Genomic DNA, 13208 nt, shown 5'->3' on the forward strand with positions numbered 1-13208 from the left:
TGTTTAACAACTCCTTGCTGGAAACTCTCAGCTTTGACCCACCTGGAGCTGTGTCATCTTGGAGAGAGTCCTGCAGCCCTGGGGCCAGCAGCTTTGTGTGGAGCACCAGAGAATAAATAGCCTGTTGAAGTGGTGCCTGCTTGCATGGGAGAATTGGCAGCAGGCAGTGCTCTGTGCCTGCCATGTCCATGAGGAGCAGGGCCTGGCCCTTCTGGAGGGGTTCCTCACCTGCAGAGAGCACACAGGCTCCAGGGAGAGTCCCAGGGAACCAGAGGGGTTTGAAATAATCCATAATAATAATAATAATAATAATGGGCTCTGAAGACTGGAGCTGGCACACAAAGAGGAATTGTTCTCATCAGCTTGTTGCAGGCTTGAAAAATTAAAATGAGCCTCTTGCTTCCATTACTGTCATCTCAGAGCTTGCCTTCCTCTGTCTCCTTCCCTTCCTCCTCCACTTTTTTTCCTCCTCCTCCTGCATTACTTGACCCAGACTCCTGGCAGGAGTTTTCCAAGGTGAAGTGAGTGTTATCTTAATCTGGAGAGCAGAGAACAGCTGAGCAATGTGTCCCCAGCAGCACAGGGCTCCTGCAGGTGGGAATGGCAGCCTGGATTCCCTCTCCTGGTTCCTGGCAGCCTCTCTGATGGCCAAGCCCTGGGGCAGCTCAGCCAGGCTGTGGCTGCAGGGGCTGCATGGTTTTGTGTGTCCAGGGATGGTAAACACGGCTCTCTCTGGAGTTCTTTCGTAACAGGAATCTTATTTCAACACTTTGGGGTTTTTTTTTTCTTTTTTTTTTTTTTTCCTCCAGGGTTTATGGAGTTCAGCAAAATTCTGAGCAGTTGTGTGTGCAATGAGCTTTGTGGTTTCACCCTGCCACAAAAATAATTCAGCAGGGTCTTGCTCTCAGGCAGCTGGATCAGGAAGGGCAGGCCCTGTGTGACTGAGCACAGGGAGAAACCCACAGCTTCCTCCAGCCAGGGTCCTGCAGAGTGCACCCAGAGCCAGAGCTCCAACACCACAAGGGTAGGAACAGTGAATCCTGGAACTCCAGAGGAGAACAGTTTCTATTAACAGTTTCCATTAAATAAGGGCTTTTCTGTTTGCAGAAGGAAAAACCAATCTTTTTCCAGCAGGGTATCACAGACCTTCACTCTCCTCCTCTCTCTCAAAGAACATGCACAGCCCCAAGCACTTCAGCCCAGTTCAGAGCTGGCTGCTCCTTGGTTTCTCTCTCCAAATGTCTCCCATTTATAGCACTCAGCCTTTGGCAGCAGAGCTGGTGCATTCCCCAGCTGAGCCTCCCCCTGTGCCTGGCAGCCAGAGCTGTGCCTGCCCTGGCCAGAGCAGCTGGATTCCCTGAGCCAGGACACACAGCAGTGCTGCCAGTGAGCCTGCAGAGAAATCACCTTCAGTTCCTGCACCAAACCTGTGTCCAGCCCTGCTGGGAGCAGCAGCCATGGCTTGTTCCAGGCTGGGAACAGCAATTCTTGGTTCTTGGTTTATTCCAGGCTGGGAACAGCAATTCTTGGTTTATTCCAGCCTGGAATAGCACTCTATGGCTGTTGGTTCATTCCAGACTGGGATCAGCCCTCCATGGTTCATTCCAGGCTGGGATCAGCTCTCCATGGTTCATTCCAGACTGGGATCAGCTCTCCATGGTTTATTCCAGGCTGGGATCAGCTCTCCATGGTTCATTCCAGACTGGGATCAGCTCTCCATGGTTTATTCCAGTTTGGGACCAGCTCTCCATGGGTCATTCCAGTTTGGGATCAGCTCTCCATGGGTCATTCCAGTTTGGGATCAGCTCTCCATGGTTCATTCCAGGCTGGGATCAGCTCTCCTTGGCTCCTGGTTCATTCCAGACTGGGATCAGCTCTCCTTGGCTCCTGGTTCATTCCAGACTGGGATCAGCCCTCCATGGTTTATTCCAGACTGGGATCAGCCCTCCATGGTTCATTCCAGACTGGGATCAGCTCTCCATGGTTTATTCCAGGCTGGGATCAGCTCTCCATGGGTCATTCCAGACTGGGATCAGCTCTCCATGGCTCCTGGTTTATTCCAAGCTCCCCTCCCTCTCCTTTTGCTCCAAGTGCTGCTCAGTTTGTTGTGAGTCCATCTCTGCCAGTTCCCTGTGGATGTTTCCTTGTTCCCAGCTGCACCCAGGGCAAAGCAGGGCTGGCTCCTGAGCCTTTCTCTGTTCCTGCATCCCTCCCTGCTCTCCCAGCCCTGTGGGCAGCACATCCCAGGGGAAACAGCCCAGGGCTGGGCTGGGAGGGAGCCTGAGTGAAACCCATGGAGCCAAAGAGATGGGAGGGATAAAAGCCCTGAGGAGCTTTAGAGCTGGGGTGCTGACAATCCAGTGTGGATGTTTTGGATAGTGCAATGGTTAAAGGTTTTCCTGTTCCCTCTCTCCCTGAGCCAGCCATGAGCTGATGCCCTCCCACTCCCCAGCTATTTATTACTGCAAAATCTCTGGAGATTCAGCCCCTCCTTCCTCCCTGCCCTGGTGGCCCCTCTCCTGCCCCTGCCAGGCTCTGTCCCTGGGGTTCCCTCTGTCCCTGGGGTTCCCTCTGTCCCTGCCTGTGCCCTGGGGTTTTGGGGAGCTTTGGTGGCTCTGGGCTGAGGTGAGCCCCAGCCTGTCTGTGCTTTTAATCTTTTAATCAATCTAACACTTGGCTGGTGGAAAGACCTGCAGTTCATATCATGTGGATCCACAATGAGCCAGTTTCAGGCTGGTTGATGCTGCCTGGGGAGAAGCTGAGGATGGAGAGCAGTAAATCAGTGTGGAGGAGAGCTGTGGCTCAGAGGGGGGGATTTTCAGTGGAATTTCCAGGACCTGTTTCTGTTGTTAAATCCTCCTGGGACAGCTCAGGCTGCTCTGAGCACCCACCTGGGCTGGGAGACAGAAATAAGAGCTGAGCTCATTGCAGGGGGAGGTGATGGAGCTGGAGGAGTTTCCCCACACTCCTGATTCCCTCCTTTCCCATCCCTTCCAGGGGTGACATCAGGCTCTCATTTTGAGGAATACCTCTCTCAGAGAGGAGTTTGGGTGTGAAAAAGAGGATTTGAGACCCTTCTGGGGCTGATCCCCTGCCCCAAAGTGGCAGAAAAACAGTTTGGAATTCCTGGAGAGGCAGGAAGGAGGAGAAGGAGGTGAGATCTTTGTGCTGAAGGTTCAGTTCAGGTTCTTCAACTCTTCTTCACTCTTGCCCTGGGCACTGCAGAGCATCCTTGGTCTGAGGTGTCCAGCCTTGCACAGTGCAGCTGCCAGTTTGATTTGGGTATTTTTTTAGGGAATGATATTGCTGGAAAACGGAGGAAATGATTTTTAGAAAATTAAATGGTGGTTCTCCCTCCCTGTGTGGGGATTTCTGCTGGCAGCAGGCATTGCCCCTCTGCTGCCCTGGGCTGGAAACTGCCAGGGGATCCAAGATCTCAGAGTTCTCAGCCAACAGAACTTTGCAATCCCATATTTTTTTCACTGCCCTAAAGAAGTTTCTGTGCTCAGCCACATAAAGAGCTAAACCAGCTGGGAAGCTCCTCAAAAGGGGAGGAGAGTTTAAATTTGAGAAAAGAAGCTCAGTTCAGCCTGTATAAAATATTCTCTTGGTGGTTTTTTTTTTTCACTATTAATATTCTTAAGAAAAGCTTTCTCCTTGATGAGTCACTTAAAACATTAAAAAAAAAAAAGCCTTTTAATTTCAGCAGTTCAGATTGAAGCATTAATTGTAATGAATCCTCACCTGCTGATCTTTCTTCTTGGCAAATCAGCATTTTCCAGTTCTCCTCCCACCTGCCCGAAATAAAAAAAGTCCCTTGGAAGGTTCCCAGGAGCTCTGAGGTTTCCATCTGGGGGGTGACAGCTTTGCACCTGCCCACAGGTTTTTAGCAGGCAGTGAATTTGGCCAGAGGCTCCCCAGAATTTCTCTTTTTGTGTCCCTGGGGTGAGGTGACACTTGGAGGGGGACAGAAGGGGAAATAGATGGGGAAAAAAGGAAAATAGATGGGGAAAAAAGGAAAATAGATGGGGAAAAAAGAGAAATAGATGGGAAATAAGGGGAACAAGGGGAAATAATAGATTGGAAAGAAGGGGAACAGAAAGGGAAAATAGATGGGATAGAAGGGGGTCAGAAGGGGAAATAGATGTGAAAAAAAGGGGATAGAAGGGGAAATAGATGTGAAAAAAGGGAAATAGATGGGAAAGAAGGGGAACAGAAGGGGAAATAAATGGGAGAAAAGGGGACAGAAGGGAAATAGATGGTCTGCAAGAAGAGGATGGTGAGGCTGCTGTTGCTGAGCTTTTGCTCAGCTCAGACTCTGCCTCCTCCTCTGTCTCACCGTGTCTGGGCCTGCCCAGGTTTAGAGGTTGGCATTAATTCCAGGGAAGGAATGCACACTCCTCATCCTGAGCTGGGCTCAGGTCATTCTGGGCTTTTGGGGTCTCTGTGTGACCCTGAGGTGTTTCAGGGGGCTGGCTCTGGGTGTGAGGTGTGAAACTGGGTCTGCTGGGAGATGAGAGCACAGCCCTGCCCCTGCCCCCCATGAACTGGGGCAGATTTGCTGCTGCTCCTCCACTCTGTTTTCATTTCCACAACAGAAACTAAAATCTTGCATTCCCAACCTTCCTGGCCTTTGGGAAGATGCTGGTTTGGGATGTTTTGGGATGTTTTTGGGTGACCCATCTGTGCAGGTTTCCTGCTGGCTGTGACATCCCCAGCCATGGCTCTGGTGGTGGCTCTGTGGATTTTGGCACCAGGGCTGATGCAGAGGTGCATCCTGTGTGACACAGCCCCAGCTGTGCTGCAGGGATGTTCCCATGGCTCAGAGCAGCAGAGCCCCAGAGCTGCTGCTGTGTCACTGGGGTCATTCCCACAGCTGGGTTATGGTGCAGGTCCATGCTCTGCTCCTTTCTGGGACCCCAGTGCCAAACAGAGGCTGCAGTTATCAGAAATTAAATAGGAAATGGATTAGGGAAGAAGTGTAATGAGCAGAGTGACTTCCAGGGCTCAGCACCAATGGAGTGGCTTCAAACTGACAGGGAGCAGCTTTAGATGGGATTTTGGGAAGGAATTGCTCCCTGGGAGGGTGACAGGGGTGCCCAGAGCAGCTGTGGCTCTGGCAGTGCCCAGGGCCAGGCTGGAGCAGCCTGGGACGGTGGAAGGGGAGGAACTGGATGGGTTTTAAGGTCCCTTCAACCCAGACCAGTCTGGGATCCTGTGGAGCACTCAGAGCTCTCCTGCCTGGCCAGAGGATCCCCTTCCTGCCCAGTTGGGTTTGGGCTCAGTTTTCCTCAGCCCAGACCTGCAGGTGTGAAGCTGCCACGTCCCCAGAGCCCCCCCAGCTCCCTGGGCAGGTCCCAGTCCAGCTGGGGTGTCCCTGGAGTGTCCTGGGGTGCCCCTGGTCAGTCCTGGGGTGTCTCTGGAGTGTCCTGGGGTGTTCCTGGAGTGTCCTGGGGTGCCCCTGGAGTGTCCTGCCCCCCTGCAGGAGCTGTCCCAGGCACCAGTGTGTGCCTGATCACTTCACAGGAAATTTCTCCTGCACTGGCAGCTGCTGACAAGCTGTGTGGCCCTTTTTTTTTTTTAATCCCCACCAACCTCAGTTATTTCTTTTTTTTTTTTTTTTTTTTTGTTGATTGCTGAGCAATGCTTCAAGTTTTCCATGAGGATTTTCCCATTCCAGCCAGTGTGATGCCATTTCCTGGTGCTGGGAATTGCCTGAAATGCCCTGGAACTGCTCACACTGCTCAGCTGTGTCACTCCTGCTGCTCTGGGCACCCCTTGGCCATGGGATGGGATGTGACACCCCCACATTTGGGATCTGAGCCTGCTCCTTGTCAATCTTCTCTCCTTGGCTGCTCTGGGGTGTTTCACCCCCTGTTTGTTCAGCAGCCCTTGAGGATGGAGGGGAGACTGAGCACCAGGAGCCTGTGAGTGCTGCCAGAGCTCTCCTCTTCCTCTCCTCCCCTCTCCCTCTCCTCTCTCCTTTGTCCCTCCTGTCCCCAGGGGCTGCCACCCTGCAGGACCTGTGTCCCTGTCCCACCTCACTGGGATCTGTGGGACACTGGTGAGCCCAGTTTGGGCACTGGTGAGCCCAGTTTGGACCCTGGCACCACAGGGATGGCTGTGGGGAGCTGGGCAGTGTGGGTGAGCGTTCATCTCTCCCCATGGCTGTCTGTCTGTCTGTCTGTCTGTGCTTCCCCAGCCCTCCTGCTGCTCTCCTCACAGAGTCCCTGTGATTGTGCCAGACTGGGAAGCCTTTTGTTCAGCTCCTTTTCCCTTCCCCTTGGCTGCTCTGCTCTGGATGGCTGGCCTGGCTGTCAGGGGTTAGGGCAGCTCTCCATTGCTGGAGCACAGAGGAGCAGTGTGGTTTAGGCTGAGCCTCTGCCAGTCAGGCAGAGCAAACCCCAGAATCCAGGGTGGGTCAGGCTGGAAGGGACCTCAGAGGGTCCCTGGTGCCACCTCCTGCTGCAGCAGGGCCATCCCAGAGCTCAGGGCACACACATCTGGAGTATCAGGGGAGGAGAGTCCATCCCCTCTGTGCTGTCTGCTCAGGGCTGGGCACTCTCCAGGGAAATTCATCCTTCCTGAGCACCAGCTCCTGCCCATTTCTCTTGTCTCATGCCACAAATCCTCTTGGAAAGGAGAAAAATCTCTTCCCCTGGCCTGTGGAAATCAGAGCACAGCACAGCTCATCACCTGCTGCCACTGCCCTTGAGGCTGGGGGTTTGGGCAGGGATTTCTCCAGCTGGGAAATGACATGTCCTGCTCCAGGCTGGGACCCTGGGGCTCACCCTGCCTGCGTGGGGAGCTGTAAAACCCCCAGCACTGCTCCTCCAGCTCAATTTTGGGCAAAACCTTCTGCCTGCCAGCAATCCTGCTGGGCAGGGCCATTCCCCTCTCCCTGGGATCCCCTGCAGCACTCCTAATTGCTCTAATTAGGACATTATCTCAGGAGCAGCTCTCTGCCAGGGCTGTTGGTACAAAGCTGCTTTTCAGAGGCTGCCCATCCCTGGGGTTTGTTTTTCCTGTATTTTCCTGTTTAATGGGCAGGGAGTTCTCACACTCTGCCTCACTCCAGACATTCCTGGGTAAGGAGAACAGCTCACTGATAAGAGAAGATAAGATAAGATAAGATAAATGTGGATGGATGTGCCCTGGGCTGGATGCCCCACTCCTGGCTCCAGGGTGTGGGAAGCTCTCCCTGCTGCAAAGGGCTCAGTAAAAACTGGGGTACAACAACTTCCCACGCCATAAAACACCCCAAAATCCTTCAAACTCATCCACTCCAACCTTTTTATTTTTCCTTCTCTGTCACAAACACTTAAAAATAATCTTGGAAGGGGAGAAACAATAGATTAATTGTTGCTGGGGTGGTTTGTTTTTTGTTTTTTTTTTTCCCCTTCATTTTTCTGCCTGGGCTGGCTGAGAGCAGCTCTGCCATGTTTTGTGTGTGTCTGCAGCTCTCCTGGCCTGTCTGCCCATCTCCCCAGGATTCTGGCTGTTCTGTTTGGAGGGTTTGTGGAGCCTCCCCATGCCAGGACCCTCTTCTGCTGCCTCCTCCTGGGGTTTGCCACTTTCCCCATCCCTTCTCCAGAGCTGGGGCTGCTCTCCTTGGCTCCCCTTGGCTCTCCTTGGCTCCCCTTGGCTCCCCTTGGCTCTCCTTGGCTCTCCTTGGCTCTCCTTGGCTCTCCTTGGCTCTCCTTGGCTCCCCTTGGCTCCCCTTGCCTTTCAGAGCAGTGTGACCACCTGTGCTGCATCCCCATCCTGCAGAATCAGCAGGGAGCCCCAAAACCTGGGACCCTGCCTGCTCCTTGTCTCTGCTGGCACCCCTTGGCTCTGCAGCTGATTTTTTTCTCTGTTTTGTGCTTTTTGTGTGTGTGTGGTGCTCTGGGGGAGCCCCCAGCCCCAGGCTGGATTTCTGTGGATCTGTGCTCCAGGATCTGTGCTCCTGGATCTGCCTCCCAGTGTTTGAGATCCAAGCTAAAAAAAGTGCAGCTACTGCCTGTGCAGGGCTGCAGGCTGATTAGACTTTGCAGGTGCTCAGGATGCTCCAGAGCTTCCATAAATGCTGAATTATTTAGGCAGAGAGCTCCAGCAGACAGTCAGACCCATTTCAACACCCTGGGCAGAAATCCTGGGAGACCCTTGAGATCCCTGCCCTAGGGAAACCAAGGGAAGCCAATTTTCCAGAGGAGGGAATGTTTGGAGACCTGTGAGCATCTTGTGCCTCCTCTCCTGGGCAGGGTGTGCAGTGTCCTGCACTGAACCCCTGACTTGCCTCACCTCTCTTGCATTTCCTTTTCCAGATGCAGATGCTGGACAAGTTCCCCATGGAGGGAGGCCAGAAGGACCCCAAGCAAAGGATCATCCCCTTTCTGCCAGGTAGGAGAGGGGCTCAGCAAAATCCCTGCTGGCTTTGGCAGCTTTTCCCAGCCTGTGTGGGAGCACACACATATTTTAGCTTTTTTCTGAGCTACAGCGAGTTTAAAACCTTTAAAACCTCTGGGTTTGTTAGCAGCGCTCCCAGTGAGGGTTAAATTCTGAATTAGGGAATGTGAGACCAAGAACCCCACAGGGACAGCACAGAATTGCTGATTTCCCTGTCCTGTGCAGCTCCAGGGGACTCTCAGGGAGAACAATGGGATTCCAAGCTCAAAACCAGGATTTCTGTGCTGTGCCACATCCAGCAGCAGTGGATCCATGCCCACAGAACTGATGGGGTAATCTTTGTGGAGTGGGGATTGCTGGTGGTGGAAAAAAGAGCCCTGAGATGCCTTGGGAAAATAATCAGCTTCTCTTTGACCACAGAGTTGTCTTTGCCCCATCCCTGAGTAGTAAATGAGGATATATAGGAATGTCACAGCACCATAATCACTTCCAGTGGCTGTCAGGTCTGTTTAGAGCAGCCCTTTGTGCCTCCTGCCTCTTCTAGAAACACAAAGACCTTTGTGGGCTGTGCTTTCCTCTCAGTGGTGTGAAAAAAAAATAAATTAAAAAATCATTTCCACCCCTTTCTGAGCAAAATAATCTGGTCTGGGTTTGTGATTCTGGCATTGTAACATCAGCAAAAGCAAAGCTCACCTGATTTACAGCAGAAAAGCCTTTGCTGTACAAGTGATGGAAGCCAAACTGGCAAAGGGCATCACTTGGAAAAACTGGAGTTGTGCTTTGGCTGTGCTGCACTTACAGAAAATTCCCACCAAAAGGCTGCTGGTTTTGGAAGGGAAGCCTGGTGGGAGCTCTGCTGCTCCCACTCACCAATATTTGTTTCTCCTTGGTGTTGAAATAGTTTCCCTTTGCTCAGAAACAAGTCACTGGGATTTCCAGTGTGGGAAAAAGGGGGTGGAAACTGCTGGGAAATGAAGGCTGGGAGAGCTGCAGGAGCCCTGGGCTTCAGGGAAATTGAGTTTTGGGGTTGGAATCGTGGTGCCTCTGCTCTCCAGGCTCCTGGAGCAGCTCAGTGAGCCAGAGCCTCCCAGGGAGGTTCAGCAAGCTCTGCTTCTGAAAGGGAAAGAAAGTTTCACCTGGTTCTTTTAATGTTTGCTGGCTGAGCTGGAGCCTGATTCCTTCCTGGAGCAGCTCTTTGCCTTCCCAGTTTGGGATGACAACAAATTTTGTTACAGCTGGAGCCCAGCTTTGTGTCTCATCCAGGTGAGCTCAGCCTGGGACTGTTTTCCTAAAAAAAAAAACAAAAACAAACAAAAAAAAATGTTTTCCTGGTTCTGTCTCCCTAGGCTTGCTGGGGTTTTGATTGTGTCCAGCTTCTGGGAATGCTGGAGTTTGTTCCCAATCCCATTCCAGCAGGGGAGGTTTGGCTGCAGGGGTTTCCTGTGTGCTCTGCCCTCTGGGAGCCCCTTGCAGAGAGCAGCATCAGGCCTGGTGGCCACTGCAGCTCCCAAAAATGCAACCCTGGCAAACCTTGGGGTGTCCCAAGCTCAGGGGCACACCACAGCCTGGGAAGGGTTTGTCTGTCAGGTTTGTCTTTCCTGGAATGGGAAAGAGTTCCAGGGTTTCCCCACATCACAACACCCAGCCCCAGGAGCTCTCTGTGAGTGCTGCCCTTGAGGATTTGACTTTTTATGGGGAATTTCTGGAGCCTGTGGCCTCTTGAAGCAGCTCTTTGATGCTGCCAGAAAGGGCTTTTGTGAGGGCAGGTCCTTCAGCCCACTCAGCCCTTGGAAATGCAGAGCTGGGTCTGCAGAGCAGAGCTTTGGGCCAGGGCTTGTCCCTCTCTGGCTGCTGGGGTTGGGATTTTCCTGGCAGGGCTCCTGCTCTGTGCCTGGAAAGCTCTGCTGCCACACAGGGGGAGTTTGGAGCTCTCTGAGCTGGCCCTGAGCCCCTGGCAGAGCTTTGTGAGCACCCAGCCCGTGCCTGGCACCAGCTGTGCCCCTGGCACTGCTCTGCAGCAGCTGGAGAGGAGCAGAATAATTCCTGCTGGAATTCCCACCCTGCAGCCTGGGATGTGACAGCCTGGAGACCCCAGCAAAGAAGGAGCTGAGAAAACAAATGAGCTCAGCTGGGCTGTGCCAGATCCTTCAGGAAACAGCTTTTTTAGCCTTTTTTTGCCTTTTTTTCTTTCTTTTTTTTTTTTTTTTTAAGGAACGTGGAGCTTTCCAAGCTCTGTGCAGCAGATCCTGGCCAGTTTTCCTGCCCTGCTGGAAACGTGAGCCTCAGCAAGGAGGGGTTGCCTGAGGCTGAGCTCACTCTGGCTGTAAAATTGCTTTTTAGGAAGATTTAGCTGCGGACAGGAGTGAAGTCACAAGAAGGGAGCAGGAGAAAAGGGGGTTTGGGGAGGTTGTTTTTAAAAGCAGAATTAGTTCATCTTTCCTGCTCCCTTCCCAGCCCACCAACCTGCTTCCCACCCAAAAACTTGGTTTTTTTTTTCTCCCAGAACAGCTGTGGGGCTGCTTTAGCTCCCCACAAAACTCTGTGGAGGCAGTGGGGGAAAACTCACCCATTTCCCAGCTATGGTGCCTGACTTTGCTCAGCCCTGCTGCATCTTCCTTTGAGCTGGAGATGGGGAAAGGCTCCTAATTGTTCTTTCCTGCTCTAATAAGTTGAGATCTGTGCTGCAGCAGGCTGGGAGGGCACAGAGCAGATCTGAGAGTGGGATCTGCAAACCCCATCTCCCATTCCTGACCCCCCATCCCAGCAATAGCTGCCTGCTCCAGGGGCTGGGATTAATTATGTGTGCACTCAGGGCTGCCTGTTCCTCTGCAGAGAGCTTGGAACCCGTGCCAGGGCAAGTCTGGATGTGATTTGAAAGGTGCAGAGAAGTGAATTCTTTCCGAGGGGGGATCCTGCAGGGTGAAGCAGGAGGCACAGCTGCTTTTCCACTGCTGGAATTCCTGCCTTGCTGCACAGCTGGGATGGCCAGGGCTGTGTCTGGGGTTCTGGACATCCAGCCTGTGGCTCCACAGTTTTGTTCTTTGAGGTCCCTCTGCCTTTTTTACTTTTTTTTTTTTTTTTTTTTTTTTTTTGTTTGGTTTTTTTTCCCAGCTTCTTGCTCCCAGTACAACTCCAGCTCTGCCTGGAGAATTCCCACAGGAGGGAACAATTTGCAGAGCCCTGTATCCCTGTTTTTGTTTGTTTGGAGAGATTAACCCCTCCTGTGTCCTGCCTGCTCTGTCTCACACTGCTGGAGACACAAACTCCTTATCAGCCTTTCCCCCAACATTTTCTGACACTTTTCAGTCCCAGTGAGGGCCAGGCTGCATTTTTAGTTTTTTTTCCAGCCCCATTTTGGGAGCTGCTCCATCAATTTTTTGCTGTGGGTCAATCAAATCAACTTTGATTACCCACAGAGGAGTTTGGCTCTTCCACTCCTGGGAGAGCAGATCCTTGCTGGCACCAGAGGAATTTTCATGGCCAGACAGAATACCTTCTCTTTTCTTTGTGGGGATTAACAGGTTTATAAAGTCCAAAAAAAAGCAGGCAGCACATCCTGGAGCGTGGGTGCCTGCAGAGCCATTGTGTGTTAGTGCTTTATCTCAGCTGTCTTGTTCCAAAATCAACTTGTTGGACACATTCCTGGGTGATAAATGCTCAGTCCTCTCTCAGCTTTGTTTGTGTGAAGGACAGTGTGTTTTACCCACTTCCTGCTGGAGGGAATTCCTGCTGCCAGCAGGGATGGAGCCTGGCTGCTCTGGTTGCTCATGCATGACATTATCTATGTAAATAAGAAAATCTAATTATTTCTGAGCCTTGGGATTGTGGCAAGAGAGAGGAGCTGGGCAAATGGAGCCTGACCTTTGCAGCTGATGGAAAACCCCATTATCAGCAGAGCTCCCTTCAGTGTCCTGTCCTTGTTCCTGAGGCAGGAGCAGCTCTGGGAGGGCAAAAATGAGTTTGGAATCACAGAGCCAGGAAGGTTTGACCTTGGGACCTCATCCCACCCCTGCCTGGACACCTCCCACCATCCCAGGCACTTCCAGGATCTTTACAGGTTCTGGAAGCAGCCAGAAAATCCCCAGGGGATGGGGATGAGGTGCCCCTGGAGCTGCAGATGGTTCATGTGCTCCCTGCCCCTCCATCTCCTCGTTTCCCTTGTTCTGCTACCCCAGAGTGAGCTCTGGGCCAAGGAAAACACACCCAGGGCAATCTGGGAATCTGGGAATCTGGGAATCTGCATCCCCCTCACCCTGCAAGTTGCCCACTTTCCCTTCCAGGAGGAAAGTGCTTTCCTGCTCTCCCCTGCCTGTCAACTCAAGGGTTTCTATTGCTGGATTTGGCAGCACTGAAGGGGCTGCAATTATGTTAATTAGGCATTTTGATTAAAGTCAGCTTTTTGTTAGAAAATAAACTTCCTCGTTGAAAAATCCAGAGCAAATGGAGAGAGGAGCTGGATTTCCTGCTGGTTCATATGCTCCATGCCTGGGCTAATTTAAGATCACTTGTGATGAATTTATTCCCCCAAACTGTATTCTTTGTGTTATTACTCACTAGCATATGTTTGTTAAACATTTCAATATTCCCACACCCAGAGCTTATTATTTCAGCCATTTGTAACCTACCCACCCATCAGTGATTTCATTTTGGCAGAGCTGGAACCAGAGCAGCCACTCCTCAGCCCTGCCAGCAGAACTGGTGTGATCCATTCATCTTTTCAGCAATCATCATTCAGGCAGAATCCTCAGCAGCAAACACACTGGGATTGCTGAGGCAGAGGGAAAACTTGATCATTCTCTTGTCAGATGGAAAAGAATTGC

The 13208-nt window shown here is 52.0% G+C and overlaps 1 protein-coding gene across 1 annotated transcript in view; it reads left to right on the forward strand.

The window, feature by feature from the left end:
- SH3PXD2B (SH3 and PX domains 2B) overlaps nucleotides 1–13208 on the forward strand; it is a 58920-nt gene that overhangs the window by 12180 nt on the left and 33532 nt on the right. The window contains 1 exon segment of the mRNA XM_056502632.1: nucleotides 8307–8382. Coding sequence (XP_056358607.1) covers nucleotides 8307–8382 — 76 coding nt within the window.

This window comes from Oenanthe melanoleuca, chromosome 13 (assembly GCF_029582105.1).
Source record: "Oenanthe melanoleuca isolate GR-GAL-2019-014 chromosome 13, OMel1.0, whole genome shotgun sequence".
Lineage (NCBI taxonomy): Eukaryota > Metazoa > Chordata > Aves > Passeriformes > Muscicapidae > Oenanthe > Oenanthe melanoleuca.